General features: G+C 44.8%; 1 protein-coding gene across 1 annotated transcript in view; it reads left to right on the forward strand.

The window, feature by feature from the left end:
• LOC145862375 (uncharacterized) overlaps positions 1 to 12,978 on the forward strand; it is a 32,361-nt gene that overhangs the window by 6,877 nt on the left and 12,506 nt on the right. Inside the window, exons 3-4 of the mRNA XM_082966098.1 lie at positions 7,227 to 7,294; positions 9,130 to 9,216. Coding sequence (XP_082822224.1) covers positions 7,227 to 7,294; positions 9,130 to 9,216 — 155 coding nt within the window. The remainder of the gene's footprint in view (positions 1 to 7,226; positions 7,295 to 9,129; positions 9,217 to 12,978) is intronic.

A 12,978-nucleotide genomic window follows, 5' to 3' on the forward strand; every position in this document is an offset into this window, starting at 1 on the left:
CAGTGAACTACTGCATAGTGGAGTTGGTACGGTAGTGAGATCTACTGTAAAAGTGTGTGAAGGAGGGGGACATATTTCAGAAGTACACTATGGTGTCTCCATTTCCCCGTGGGACTCCACTCTGCTGAGTGCCGTCTCCATTTCCCCGTGGGACTCCACTCTGCTGGGTGCCGTCTCCATTTCCCCGTGGGACTCCACTCTGCTGGGTGCCGTCTCCATTTCCCCGTGGGACTCCACTCTGCTGGGTGCCGTCTCCATTTCCCCGTGGGACTCCACTCTGCTGGGTGCCGTCTCCATTTCCCCGTGGGACTCCACTCTGCTGGGTGCCGTCTCCATTTCCCCGTGGGACTCCACTCTGCTGGGTGCCGTCTCCATTTCCCCGTGGGACTCCACTCTGCTGGGTGCCGTCTCCATTTCCCCGTGGGACTCCACTCTGCTGGGTGCCGTCTCCATTTCCCCGTGGGACTCCACTCTGCTGGGTGCTGTCTCCATTTCCCCGTGGGACTCCACTCTGCTGGGTGCCGTCTCCATTTCCCCGTGGGACTCCACTCTGCTGGGTGCTGTCTCCATTTCCCCGTGGGACTCCACTCTGCTGGGTGCTGTCTCCATTTCCCCGTGGGACTCCACTCTGCTGGGTGCTGTCTCCATTTCCCCGTGGGACTCCACTCTCCACTCACATACACATACTTCCCTTCTCCTGGCAATGCAGTGCTCACTCACATTCCAACTCATTAGCATGTCTTGGAAGACTGGTTTGGGCTAAATGAGTGAGCTCAGTCTTTGATCACTGTGAGAGCCAGGCTCTCTGACACTGTGTGAAACCATGCAGCTCTGCCCCGCCTCTCTCTCTCTTGCTTTCTCGCTCTCTCGCTCTCACCATATGTTTACCAAAGCAGCTCTCCACTTGCTAATTGCACCAGGAGAATAGTCCAAACCGCTCCATTTTACATTTTGATAGACCATATGATCATTTTCTCACTCTCTCACCTCTTCCATCACCCCACCCATCCCTCTCCCTCTCTATTCCCTCTTCCCTTTCTCCCATGTTCTTACTCACCCTATCTCACTTGCCTTTTCTACTCCTTCCCTTCCCCTCACTCCTCATCATCTCTCCCATCTCCATCCTCCCCTAACACCCCATTCTCATGCATCCAGCCTGGACATGTGTGTGGGTTTGTCAGTGTTTGTGTGTGTGTGTGTGTGTGTGTGTGTGTGTGTGTGTGTGTGTGTGTGGTGTGTGTGTGTGTGTGTGTGTGTGTGTGTGTGTGTGTGTGTGTGTGTGTGTGTGTGTGTGTGTGTGTGTGTGTGTGTGTGTACTGTAAGTATGCATTTCAGGGGAGCAGATATCTTTGAATTGGATCCATAAACCCAGGGCTATCTCCAACCCTTGTGAAAATGGGGTTGTCTCACCCTTGATGAACTGCTTAATTATAGATATGAAATGAATTCCACATCTGCATGCTTGATGTCGCCTCCAAGGTGAGGCGGCTCCTTATCGCTGCTTCGTCGATCAGTTTCCATCTCCCTCCATGGCCTTTCTATTGATGTGTGTGCAACTGCCACTCTGTCAGGGGATCCTGGCAACCAATGTGGGCTATTACACACATGTCATCCTGTCTGTCATCTGATCTGTCTGTCTGTCCGTCCGTCCGTCCGTCCGTCCACCCATCGCTGTCCATCCATCTGTCTGTCCGTCCATCCATCCATCTCCCCCCTATTCCCCACCTTGCAGATAGGTTCCTATTGACACAGAGTGGGACTGGGAAGAATTTCATCCATCCATCTCCCCCCTATTCCCCACCTTGCAGATAGGTTCCTATTGACACAGAGTGGGACTGGGAAGAATTTCATCCATCCATCTCCCCCCTATTCCCCACCTTGCAGATAGGTTCCTATTGACACAGAGTGGGACTGGGAAGAATTTCATCCATCCATCTCCCCCCTATTCCCCACCTTGCAGATAGGTTCCTATTGACACAGAGTGGGACTGGGAAGAATTTCATCTATCCAGTGCTGTTGTTTTATCTCATGTCCATTACATTCAAGGTGCCTTTCATCCACATGAATTATAACAGTCTCCACTCAAGCCCTGTAATCATATGATTATGTCCATTAAATGTACATATCCCTCTTAGTGGAAATCATTGCATTCTAAGAGACCCTTTTCCCACTCAGAAGCCGTGCGAGAGTACGTGTTGCCTTCCATACATCCGTTCCTGCCAGCGCTGCTCATGTAAATTGATTTCCAATATTCCGACTAACGAGCATCCCTACTGATACAGCTCTTTTCCCCGATTGGACATTTCCTCCGGCCGACAGATAGCCATGACATATACGCTACATCGCTTCACTCACAGATGTTTGTGTCTTTGAGTGTGTGTGTGTTCTGTTGTCCTGTGTGTTTCATTCTTCAGTGTGTGTTCTCTTCTCCTGTTCTCCTCCGTGTAATAAACATAACATGTCATACCTGTTATGCAATGGTGTTCTATAATAAACCTGAACTAGTGTGTTCTGTTTGGTCTGTTTTCTGTTCCCGTCATTCGGTTTTCTTCTCATCAATTCACCCGTGTGATGTGTTTTCCTCGTCTCTGTGTGTGTGTGTGTATGTGTCAGGGACGGGGGACGACACCATAGTCTGAAGGGCAACCACCAGACCATTCCTCACACACTGTGTGTGTGCGCGTGCTCAACGTTTCAGATGTGTGTTTCCCATCGATCTCTCTGATAGAACTAGGCCTCTGAGAAATAATGATTTTAATAACTCATCAATTAAAGGGCGGGGAGCCGCTGGTGTGTGCTGTTTTGTTCCCTCTCCGCTCTTCCTCCTTCCTTCCCTCCCCTCTCACTGCCTCACTGTTTAATGCAAGGCAGTGTAATGTAGCTTGTTTAGAGCCATCTTACCTCCTCTATATTATGTTTTGAAGAGAAATAGATCTATGGTGGCTATCATTGGCCCGCATATCACATTTTCTGTAAGATGCCTATAAACAGTCCCTCTGAAGTTATGCATCTAATCTTACTCTGCTCATTTGTTTCTCTCTCTCTCTCTCTCTCTCTCTCTCTCTCTCTCTCTCTCTCTCTCTCTCTCTCTCTCTCTCTCTCTTCTCTCTCTCCCTTCTCTCCCTTCTCTCTCTCCCTTCTCTCTCTCCCTTCTCTCTCTCTCCATCTCTCTCTCCATCTCTCTTTTTCTACCTCCCTTCATGTTCATATCTGTTACATCCATTGCATCTGGGCCTGGCTGAAGTTGACAGTCAATCAATGTCGTCAAACACAGGCCAGACACCTCCTCAGAGACGTGTTAAAAATGTCACTCCCAAAATAACCAGGCTGAATCTGAGTACACTTATCCTCGTTTATCCTCCTGACTGGGGTAATGGTAAACACAAGGAGGAATGAAAAGTTCAACTAAAAAGAGTTTCTGTGTAGAACTGGTGGTATTCATTGTTAAACAGGATCAGTCAGTCTGGTTAGGGGGGGTTTGAGCACACAGAACAAACCATTGAATAAAAACATGTTGGAAATATTGGTTTTAAAAGTGAACAATGAATGGAGGAAGGCATACATAGCCTGAACGTACACTCACAAAACGGGCTAAACCATTGGTACCTAATCAAACAGGTACGTTTTTAAATGTCTGGTCAAAATGCGCATAACAAAAGCAAATAGACTAGCATTTACACATCACACAACATCAGTAATGATAACTGCAGTCACTGACTACTGTATAGCAGAATGGAATATCCGCAAGGGAACAACATTTATCCAAAACGGAATATACCAATAGAATTACTGACGCCACCAACCCAGCATAATGAGGAAATGTAGCCTAATGGCCGTTGTTAATATAGAGCGGTATTGTGCGGTGAAACATCGGAAGCCATTAAAATTCAATGGGAGGAATGCAAAGAGAAGCGGAGTGGGCGGAGACCGTTGAGCGAAGAGAGCATGGGTGAGGGAGCTGAACAGGGTGGGACTAAAGTTAGGGAAAGCAGAACTTTATGCAAATCTTCCACAAAAGCGAGTGACCAAACGAAAGTCACTATAGCATCCAGACTCTACTATATTGGCTGACAATGGCTGTTGATACCTAGCACTACCTAGCTTGCTTGTTAGCACCCACATGAGGGCGAAGCTAGCGTGGCCAGGCAAGTGCTGCTTATATAGTAAAATGCCCCATGTAACAGTGCATTTCCACATAACACAATAATTAGGATAGCCACGCTATCTTAACCCTCATATGGGTGCTAGCAAGCTAGAAGGCATGCTAGGTAGTGCTATGTATAAACAGCCAATCCAGTAGGGGCTAGACGCTATAGTGAGCTTCCATTGGTCAATAGTGTTGCGATATCGTGAAGTATTTGCTTAAAATACAGCTTTCCCTAACTTTGGTCCCGCCCTGTGCACGATCCCTCGCCCATGCTCGCAACAGCCCTCCCGCCTTCTTCGCTGTAATGCGAGCGCACCCTTTTTTGAACAGTGGCGCGAAACACAACGGTAGATGGCGAACAACAAACACGGGTTGGGATTGAAATAACTGTTTACATGATTCAAGAAATTGATCCAATGTATTATAAAGAAGTTGTTTGTGTAGTCTGTTATGTGCACTCATAAACAAACACTACAAAGTTGACAGATTGTTCGAGAGTTCTGTTTGTGTTTGGTGCTCGGTGGAGATTTCAAGTAAAAGTTGAATCTCTAATGCAAGACATGATCTCAGTGCGTTCAAAGATACTGTTGTTTTAATTATACACATGGACGTGCACCTCAACAATAGGCTAGCCTACAGTTGGCCCTTCCCCAGCATTTCTGAACATGAAATCCCTGTTGGCTGTACTGAATAGAGAGTGAGGAGCATTCAGAATAGCATGATTCAGATAACAGAAAGGAGCTGGATACACACATACACACACACACATAAACACACCCCCCAAAAAACATGTAAGAAAAAACATGTGGTTTTCAGACACATGTTTGAACAAATCACATGAAAAATGGCACAAAATAAATAATAACAATTCATTTTTCACATACATTTTTCACGAGTCAGACGTGGTTTTCAGACACGTGAAGTTTTACATGGATTTTTCACATATTAATTATGCATGTGTTTATTTTTCACATGACTCAGACTTAAATTATATTCTGCGTTTAACATGTGTGTGCTTTTGTAACCGCCGGAATTAGAAGCCAGGTTTCTCCCCTGGTAGAAACCAATGTCTTGTCCGTTCGACCAAGAGGACAGACACTGGGGTTCTCTTCCAATGTATATTTATGATCAATTTCTCTCAAACTCAGAATACTGACTGTTCAATTCAAATTCAGAATTTGCTCAAATTGAGCTGTAATTCCAGATTTTTTTGGTATAAAAAGCATTACAACAATTTGAATGTCTTGATTTTGTCCAAAGTAACGCTTAGCAAAATGTGGTAAATTGATAAAGCAGACTTTTATAACCTCCATGTCAACTTGTTTTGACATCGCATTGTTGTTTTTAACTGCATAGATTTATTTTATTTAGGATGTTTTCAAACAATGCAATTAATCACGATAATAAAATGAGTGCACTAAAATTACAAAAGTTAACTTGAATTAACTTGTAAACTCTGACAGCCCTAATTCAGAATAATCTCTTTATGTGTGTGTGTTAGCAATGTGCAGCTTGTTGGCAGTCAGGATGTGCAGATGCCAGAGAAGCCACAGGGGCCAAGCAGGAGCCAGTCAGGGGCCAGTTGCAAGGGGCCAGCCCCGTCTGTATCTGCCAGGCAGAGAGCCTGTGGGTGCTGTGCCATCCCCCCCTGAACCTTCATTTAGACAGGACTGACAGATGGATGCATTCATGAAGCCGCTTCACTACATCTCTCCCATTCACTGCTGGCCTATCAGCTCTGCCAGCAGCCAGGGCGCATACTGTGTGTGTATGTGTACCCTTACAAATAAAACTTCAAAATCGCATTTAGCTGTTTTCACATTTTGAGCTTACATTTCACATGTATTACATTTATTAGAGTTCACATGTTAACAGCATGTGTAAATCTCAATTTCACATGTACTGTAGAATTGCAAGTTCACAACAATCATGTGAAAACCCTATAATAATAGTAATACGGTGGGTGCTTATATCTGTCCTGTTTCACACATGTACAAATATGTATTATACACACGTGTGAAATGGAAATGTTTTCTGCATATCCCAACTCCCCGTGAGACACGCTCGGAGAGTTGGGTCATTTCCAGGGTCAGGCATCATTAACAGCGACCATGGAGCAATTCACCTTGTCGACTCAGGAATTCGAACAAGCAACATTTCGGTTACTGGCCCAACGCTCTAGCTGCTAGGCTACCTACCGCCCTATAAATAAAAAAGTGAACGTTTTCTTACTTGTGAAATTGCAAATGTGATTTTCACGTGATTGTTTATCACATGTGAACTTGCAATTTTACATGTTAAAGTGAAAGTTACACATGTGGAGTGTTCTTACATGTGAAACTGCAAATGTGTGTGTGTGTTGTGTGTGTGTGTGAATGACTGTGTGTTTTGACCTTGCTTGCTATCCTGAATGTTCCTCCTTTCTGCAGTGCTATCTTCTTGGTCATTATCGAAATGTCTGCATTATCATTCCAACAAGAAAATGAACAGACAGAATAAAGAGACTGTAGTTGTGTTGTCTCCCTCAGTGCTCTACCAGACAGAATAAAGAGACTGTAGTTGTGTTGTCTCCCTCAGTGCTCTACCAGACAGAATAAAGAGACTGTAGTTGTGTTGTCTCCCTCAGTGCTCTACCAGACAGAATAAAGAGACTGTAGTTGTGTTGTCTCCCTCAGTGCTCTACCAGACAGAATAAAGAGACTGTAGTTGCGTTGTCTCCCTCAGTGCTCTACCAGACAGAATAAAGAGACTGTAGTTGCGTTGTCTCCCTCAGTGCTCTACCAGACAGAATAAAGAGACTGTAGTTGTGTTGTCTCCCTCAGTGCTCTACCAGACAGAATAAAGAGACTGTAGTTGCGTTGTCTCCCTCAGTGCTCTACCAGACAGAATAAAGAGACTGTAGTTGTGTTGTCTCCCTCAGTGCTCTACCAGACAGTGTGAGTAGGTGGTATTAACGTTGCAGACAGACGGTGTAACACCAGGACAGAGTTATGACTGAATCTTGCAGCAACATTTTCATCTTCCCTGTTATCCTCCGTTCAAGAAGAAACTGCTCTTGTCTTTCTGTGATCCTGTGTAGGAGGAAGAGAAGAGGCACCATCGCTTCTGCAACCATGGTGGAGGACAACAAGTGCTTAAGATGGCGAGGTAAATAACATTTAACCAACCGTCTACTCGACACAGCAGTGAATGTTACTTTCAAGTGCCTTAACACTGTCGTGACTTTACTTTCAGTAATCTGATCACTGTGATTTATCTAAATGAATCATGTAACAATTAAATGAATCATGTAACAATTAACTCATTAGGATTTGGGGCACCACGAGAGCGTTTTTATCTATTTATTTTCTCCCCAATTTTGTGGTATCCAATTGGTAGTTACAGTCTTGTCCCATCGCAGCAACTACTGTACGGACTCGGGAGAGGCGAAGGTCGAGAGCCGTGCGTCCCCCGAAACACAACCCTGCCAAGCCGCACCAATGTGTCGGAGGAAATACCGTACACTGGCGACCGTGTCAGCTTGCATGCACCCGGCCTGCCACAGGAGTTGCTAGAGCGCGATGGGACAAGGACATCCCGGCCGGACAAACCTTCCCCTAACCCGGACGACGCTGGGCCAATTGTGTGATCGAGAGTGGTTCTTTAAAGAGTTACCATCTCCCGAATTAAAAGGTCTTTACCTATCAAATCCATAAACAGTCAACTTATTAATCATCATAACCTCGACTTGTTACAAAAGACATGGAGAGGGTGAGAGAGAGACAGAGACACTTAATGTTGGTACATTTTAGAAACTACTCTCACAGTAATCATATACTTTGCACACGAACTGCTGCATATTTGGAGTAAGAAATCATTCATGTATTTTCGTGTAAATGTCTTGGTTCTTCGTGCATTTCTGCCAGAACAGGCCTTCTTGGAAAGGTTGTTGGGCCTTTTTTGCGGCATGCTAAGACTGATTGTCCAAAAGGGGTGTCTTCTACTGTTGCTCTCCTCTGCCATCACCCGGCTTCTGGCGACCCGTCGTGTTGTCCTGAACAGAACTACAGAGCTCACTCTACTTCCACTCGCTCTGGAAGATGATTCTTTGAAGATAGGCTAGCCAGCCGTGTTGATGGTTCTCAGTTGGATATTGAGAGTAGCGTACTACAGTGATTTGAAAAGAGTAGTGCAATGGTCCCACTTAAATTTGCTTTTCTACATACTTTACTTAGGACAGCTAATCAGCCATACCAGTGATTGTCCGGGAGGTGACTTCATTGTCTCTACCTCGTTTTGAGATTCCAAGTTTAACCACTTTAAATGTGAGCTGCATCTCAACGTCTCTCTGGTCTGATATGTTAATTCTTAACCCATCATTTTATACGGTTCTTCAAAAGGGCTGTTCCCCCAGGCTGACACACTCTCTGACCTCACTCAAGAACGCGGTGACTACTTACTTGTACAAAGTTATAGAAACAATTTCCTGTTATAGTTTCTAAAATCACATCCCTCTCTTAACAAAATCACTTTCATAATTTTTCATATTTCATGTACAACGCATCGGATGGACACACACATACTTTTCAAGTTACAATATTTATTTTATAACATTGTTAATGACATCACAAAATAACAACCAAAATTACATTATTATCCTTTAGATCGCCTCTGACCATTCCCCACATTCTATGTTAGAAATATTTTTCCAGTATTCGCTTTAGAACGTGTTAGAGGTTCAGCGGGAAAAGTGTGTTGAAACAAAGGCACATTCCTTAGGTGAATTTGGAGAGGGAGCTAGCTGAATGTTCTGTCCTTGATTTACAACAGGGGATGAGCTATCAACCCCCCACCAGTCCCCCCCCCCCCCCCCCCCCGTGGGTGAGAGGGGGTCTGGTTGAAGTTATCCATTGTAAAGCTGATCTGACCCGTTCGGATCCTCACAGGACAGTCATGACACTTCCCTGTCCCTGACTGTTCTTCCACTATGTGTATCACTGTAGAAATGTTTACCTGAGGAGTGAGGAAGAGGATGACAACAGTCCTCGTTGCGTGGAGCATCAGCGCTACTGGGAGACCAAGGCCATTGTGTGAGTACCACCTGTAGTACTGTACTGTGTTTAATACACACCACCAGGAGGGGTCACTGTGGAGAGAGAGAGCTTGGGTAGTGGCACACATGTAAATGGGGGAAGTGTTTGTAAATGTTTTTTGTTTGTTTTCCTCCTTGTATGTAATAGTTTGTGTTATATGTGTGAGTGTGTGTGTGTACATGCACCCCTGTGTATGGTCAGGTGTGTCCCCCTCTCCCCTCTGTCATTGTGTATGCCTGCCGCTTATCCATTCCCAGGTGTGTTGTTGTGGTTGTAGTGGTGATGACATCAATCCCACCGTGGCCTTAAACCAATTCACCCTTTGATTGGCTTTCTACGGCAGGATCAGAGTTCATCTGCGTCTGTGTGAAGCCGAAGCCTACCTTTAACACCATGTGAGAGGAACATGAACCCAACTTTGATAGCTGTGGTTATAGGGGGTCAGCTATCGCCCCAGGCTGCCTTCTCTGGAAAGACTAGGAGGCTGGAGTAAACACATTTAGGAGAGCATGGATGGAGAGTGGGAGGTATGGAGGGATAAAATAAACACATTTGAAGAGTGGAGGTGGAGGTAGAGAAAGGGATGGAGGGAGGAAGGTGGACAGAACAAGGGATAGAGGGGGGTAAATTCATTGGTGTGGGTATGGATGGAGGGAGGTAGAAAGAGAGGGGGGGTATAGAAGAAGTGAGGGAGGTGGCCAGAGTAAACCTATTGGTTTTGAAGCGGTGGGTTATGGCTTAATTCAATTTGTTCCATTTGGCTCAGCTGGCTCCCTGCTCTGCTGGAGGTGAATGTGTTTCTCCATCGGGTAATTGATCCTACACATCACCCTGGACCCTGGAGCTGGGGGTATTGGAAATGGAGAGAGGGATAGAGGAGAGAGAGAGGAGAGAGGGAAGAGAAAGAAGGAGAGAGAGAGATGAAGTGTGGGAGAGGGAGAGAAAGGGAAAAATGCAATATGCCACACTATGAAGTGGTTATCAAGCCTCTCTCCACTCTCCAGAGGGAATCATGTATACAAGGGCAGGGATATGACCCATAGAACCCAGCAGACACACTGTCCTCACTCTATCATGGGCTTCATTTCCCCTTAACCAAAGTTAAACTCAATCTGTTTTATCTTGTGCTTTAATCCATACATTTGGAAGTGCATCACTTAAGGGCTGTGTAGAAGTGCACACTAGATTTCCTCTATGTATGTCAGCGGTGGTCGGTGCCATTTAAGATCAGGGAGGACATTTATTTTAATTTTATTGAGCATGGCCTTATTTCTATTACAGCATATTGGATGACTGTCATTCATGTTCCATTCACCCAGCGCAATGTAACATCGATGGGTGTAGGCTACTACATGATACTCGAATTGATGTACCCATCATGAGGTTGCTGCAACCTAGCCTACAAATGAACGGACGGAAGCTAGCTGTCCTCCGGCTACACCATGGTGCTACCCTACAGAGTGCTGCTGAAGCTAATGTAGACCTTCGTTGTAAAACAATGTGTTTTAATCCGTTATTTGGTGACATGTTCATATATTTAGTATAGTTTTATCTAAAAATGTTTAATGTTTACATTTTTCTGAAATTCACTGAGTAGGATGGTCCTCCCCTTCCTTCTTCTCCACTGTGTGTGACCTTGAGCAATGAGAATGTCAGAATGTGCTTGTACAACATACAGTGCCTTCGGAAAGAATTCAGACCCCTTGACTTTCTCCAAATTTTGTTAGGTTACAGCCTTATTCTAAAATTGATTAATTTGTTTTTTTCCATCATCAATCTACACACAATTACCCACAATGACAAAGCAAAAACACGTTTTTAGAAATGTTTACTAATTTATAAAAGAAAAACCTGAAATATCACATTTACATAAGTATTCTGACCCTTTACTCAGTACTTTGTTGAAGCACCTTTGGCAGCGAATCCAGCCTCAAGTCATCTTGGGTATGACGCACCAGGCTTGCCACACCTGTATTTAGGGAGTTTTCCCATTCTTCGATGCAGATCCTCCAAAGCTCTGTCAGGTTGGATGGGGAGTTGCTGCACAGCTATTTTCAGGTCTTTCCAGTGATGTTTAATCAGGTTTAAGTCTGGGCTCTGGCTGGGCCACTCAAGGACATTCAGAGACTTGTCCTGAAGCCACTCCTGCGTTGTCTTGGCTGTGTGCTTAGGGTCGTTGTCCTGCTGGAAGGTGAACCTTCGCCCCAGTCTGAGGTCCTGAGAGCTCTGGTGCAGGTTTTCATCAAGGAGCTCTCTGTACTTTTCTCTGTTCATCTTTGCTTCGATCCTGACTAGTCTCCCAGTCCCTGCCACTGAATAACATCCCCACAGCATGATTCTGCCACCACCATGCTTCACCGTAGGGATTTTGCCAGGTTTCCTCCAGAAGTGACACTTAGCATTCAGTCCAAAGAGTTCAATCTTGGTTTCATCAGACTAGAGAATCTTGTTTCTCATGGTCTGAGAGTCTTTTGGTGCCTTTTGGCAAACTCCAACGGGCTGTCATATGCCTTTTACTGGGGAGTGGCTTCCGTTTGGCCACTCTACCATAAAAGCCTGATTGGTGGAGAGCTGCAGAGATGGTTGTCCATCTGGAAGGATCTCCCATCTCCACAGAAGAACTCTAGAGCTCTGTCAGAGTGACCATTGGGTTCTTGGTCACCTCCCTGACCTTGCAAGGCCCCTTCTCCCACGATTGCTCAGTTTGGCCTGGCGGCAAGCTCCTAGGAAGAGTCTTGGTGGTTCCAAACTTCTTCCATTTAAGAACGATGGAGGCCACTGTGTTCTTGGCAACCTTCAATGCTGCAGAAATGTTTTGGTACCCTTCCCCAGATCTGTGCCTTGACACAATCCTGTCTCGGAGCTCTACAGACAATTCCTTCGACCTCATGGCTTGGGATTTGCTCTGACATGCACTGTCAACTGTGGGACCTTGGATAGGCAAGTGTGTGCCTTTTGTTAGGTTCTGACAAACAGAGTGAAAAACTAACGGAAAATTAGTCAAAGCTCAAACCAAGTTTATTCACCCAATGAGTCAAACAGCTGCAAAGACAAAGACATGTTTACACAAGCACATATATTTATACCTTCCTCCTATGCTGAGTCTCCTCCTTGCACATCTGGACAGCCAATATATCTCTGTTGCTAGACAGGACTTTAGTGAGGCCTGTTCATTCTCACTTCATCTAACCTGACCTCGGCCCAAATTCCTCACTTCCCCCCAACTCACAGCTGTCCTACCTTATCTGTTGACTGGAACCAGACCGTGGCCCTTCTCCTCTCCATAGGATACCTGAGATTTAACAATGACATGTTCTTCCTGCACTCCCCTTTCTCACTCAGTAGATTTCCATACCCTCAGTTCTAATATGGTAACATAACATATTTCATATTTCAAGTTTAGAAGTTAGTACACAACACTTTCCAAATCATCATTAATTGAATGTACCATAGGTGGACTCCAATCAAGTTGTAGAAACATCTCAAGGATGATCAATGGAAACAGGATGCACCTGGGTCTGAATACTTAGGTATTTCTGGTATTGATATTAATAAATGTGTAAACATTTCTAAAAACATATTTTCGCTTTGTCATTATGGGTATTGTGTTTAGATTGTTGAGTTTTTTATTTTATTTAATCAATTTTAGAATAAGGCTGTAACGTAACAAAATGTGGAAAAAGTCAAAGGGTCTGAATACCTTCCGAAGGCACTTTATAATGACACTGATATTGTGGTCTGTACAGTTTTATTTCAATT

The sequence above is a fragment of the Salmo salar genome, chromosome 20 (assembly GCF_965601325.2).
Source record: "Salmo salar chromosome 20, fSalSal1, whole genome shotgun sequence".
In the NCBI taxonomy this organism is placed as follows: domain Eukaryota; kingdom Metazoa; phylum Chordata; class Actinopteri; order Salmoniformes; family Salmonidae; genus Salmo; species Salmo salar.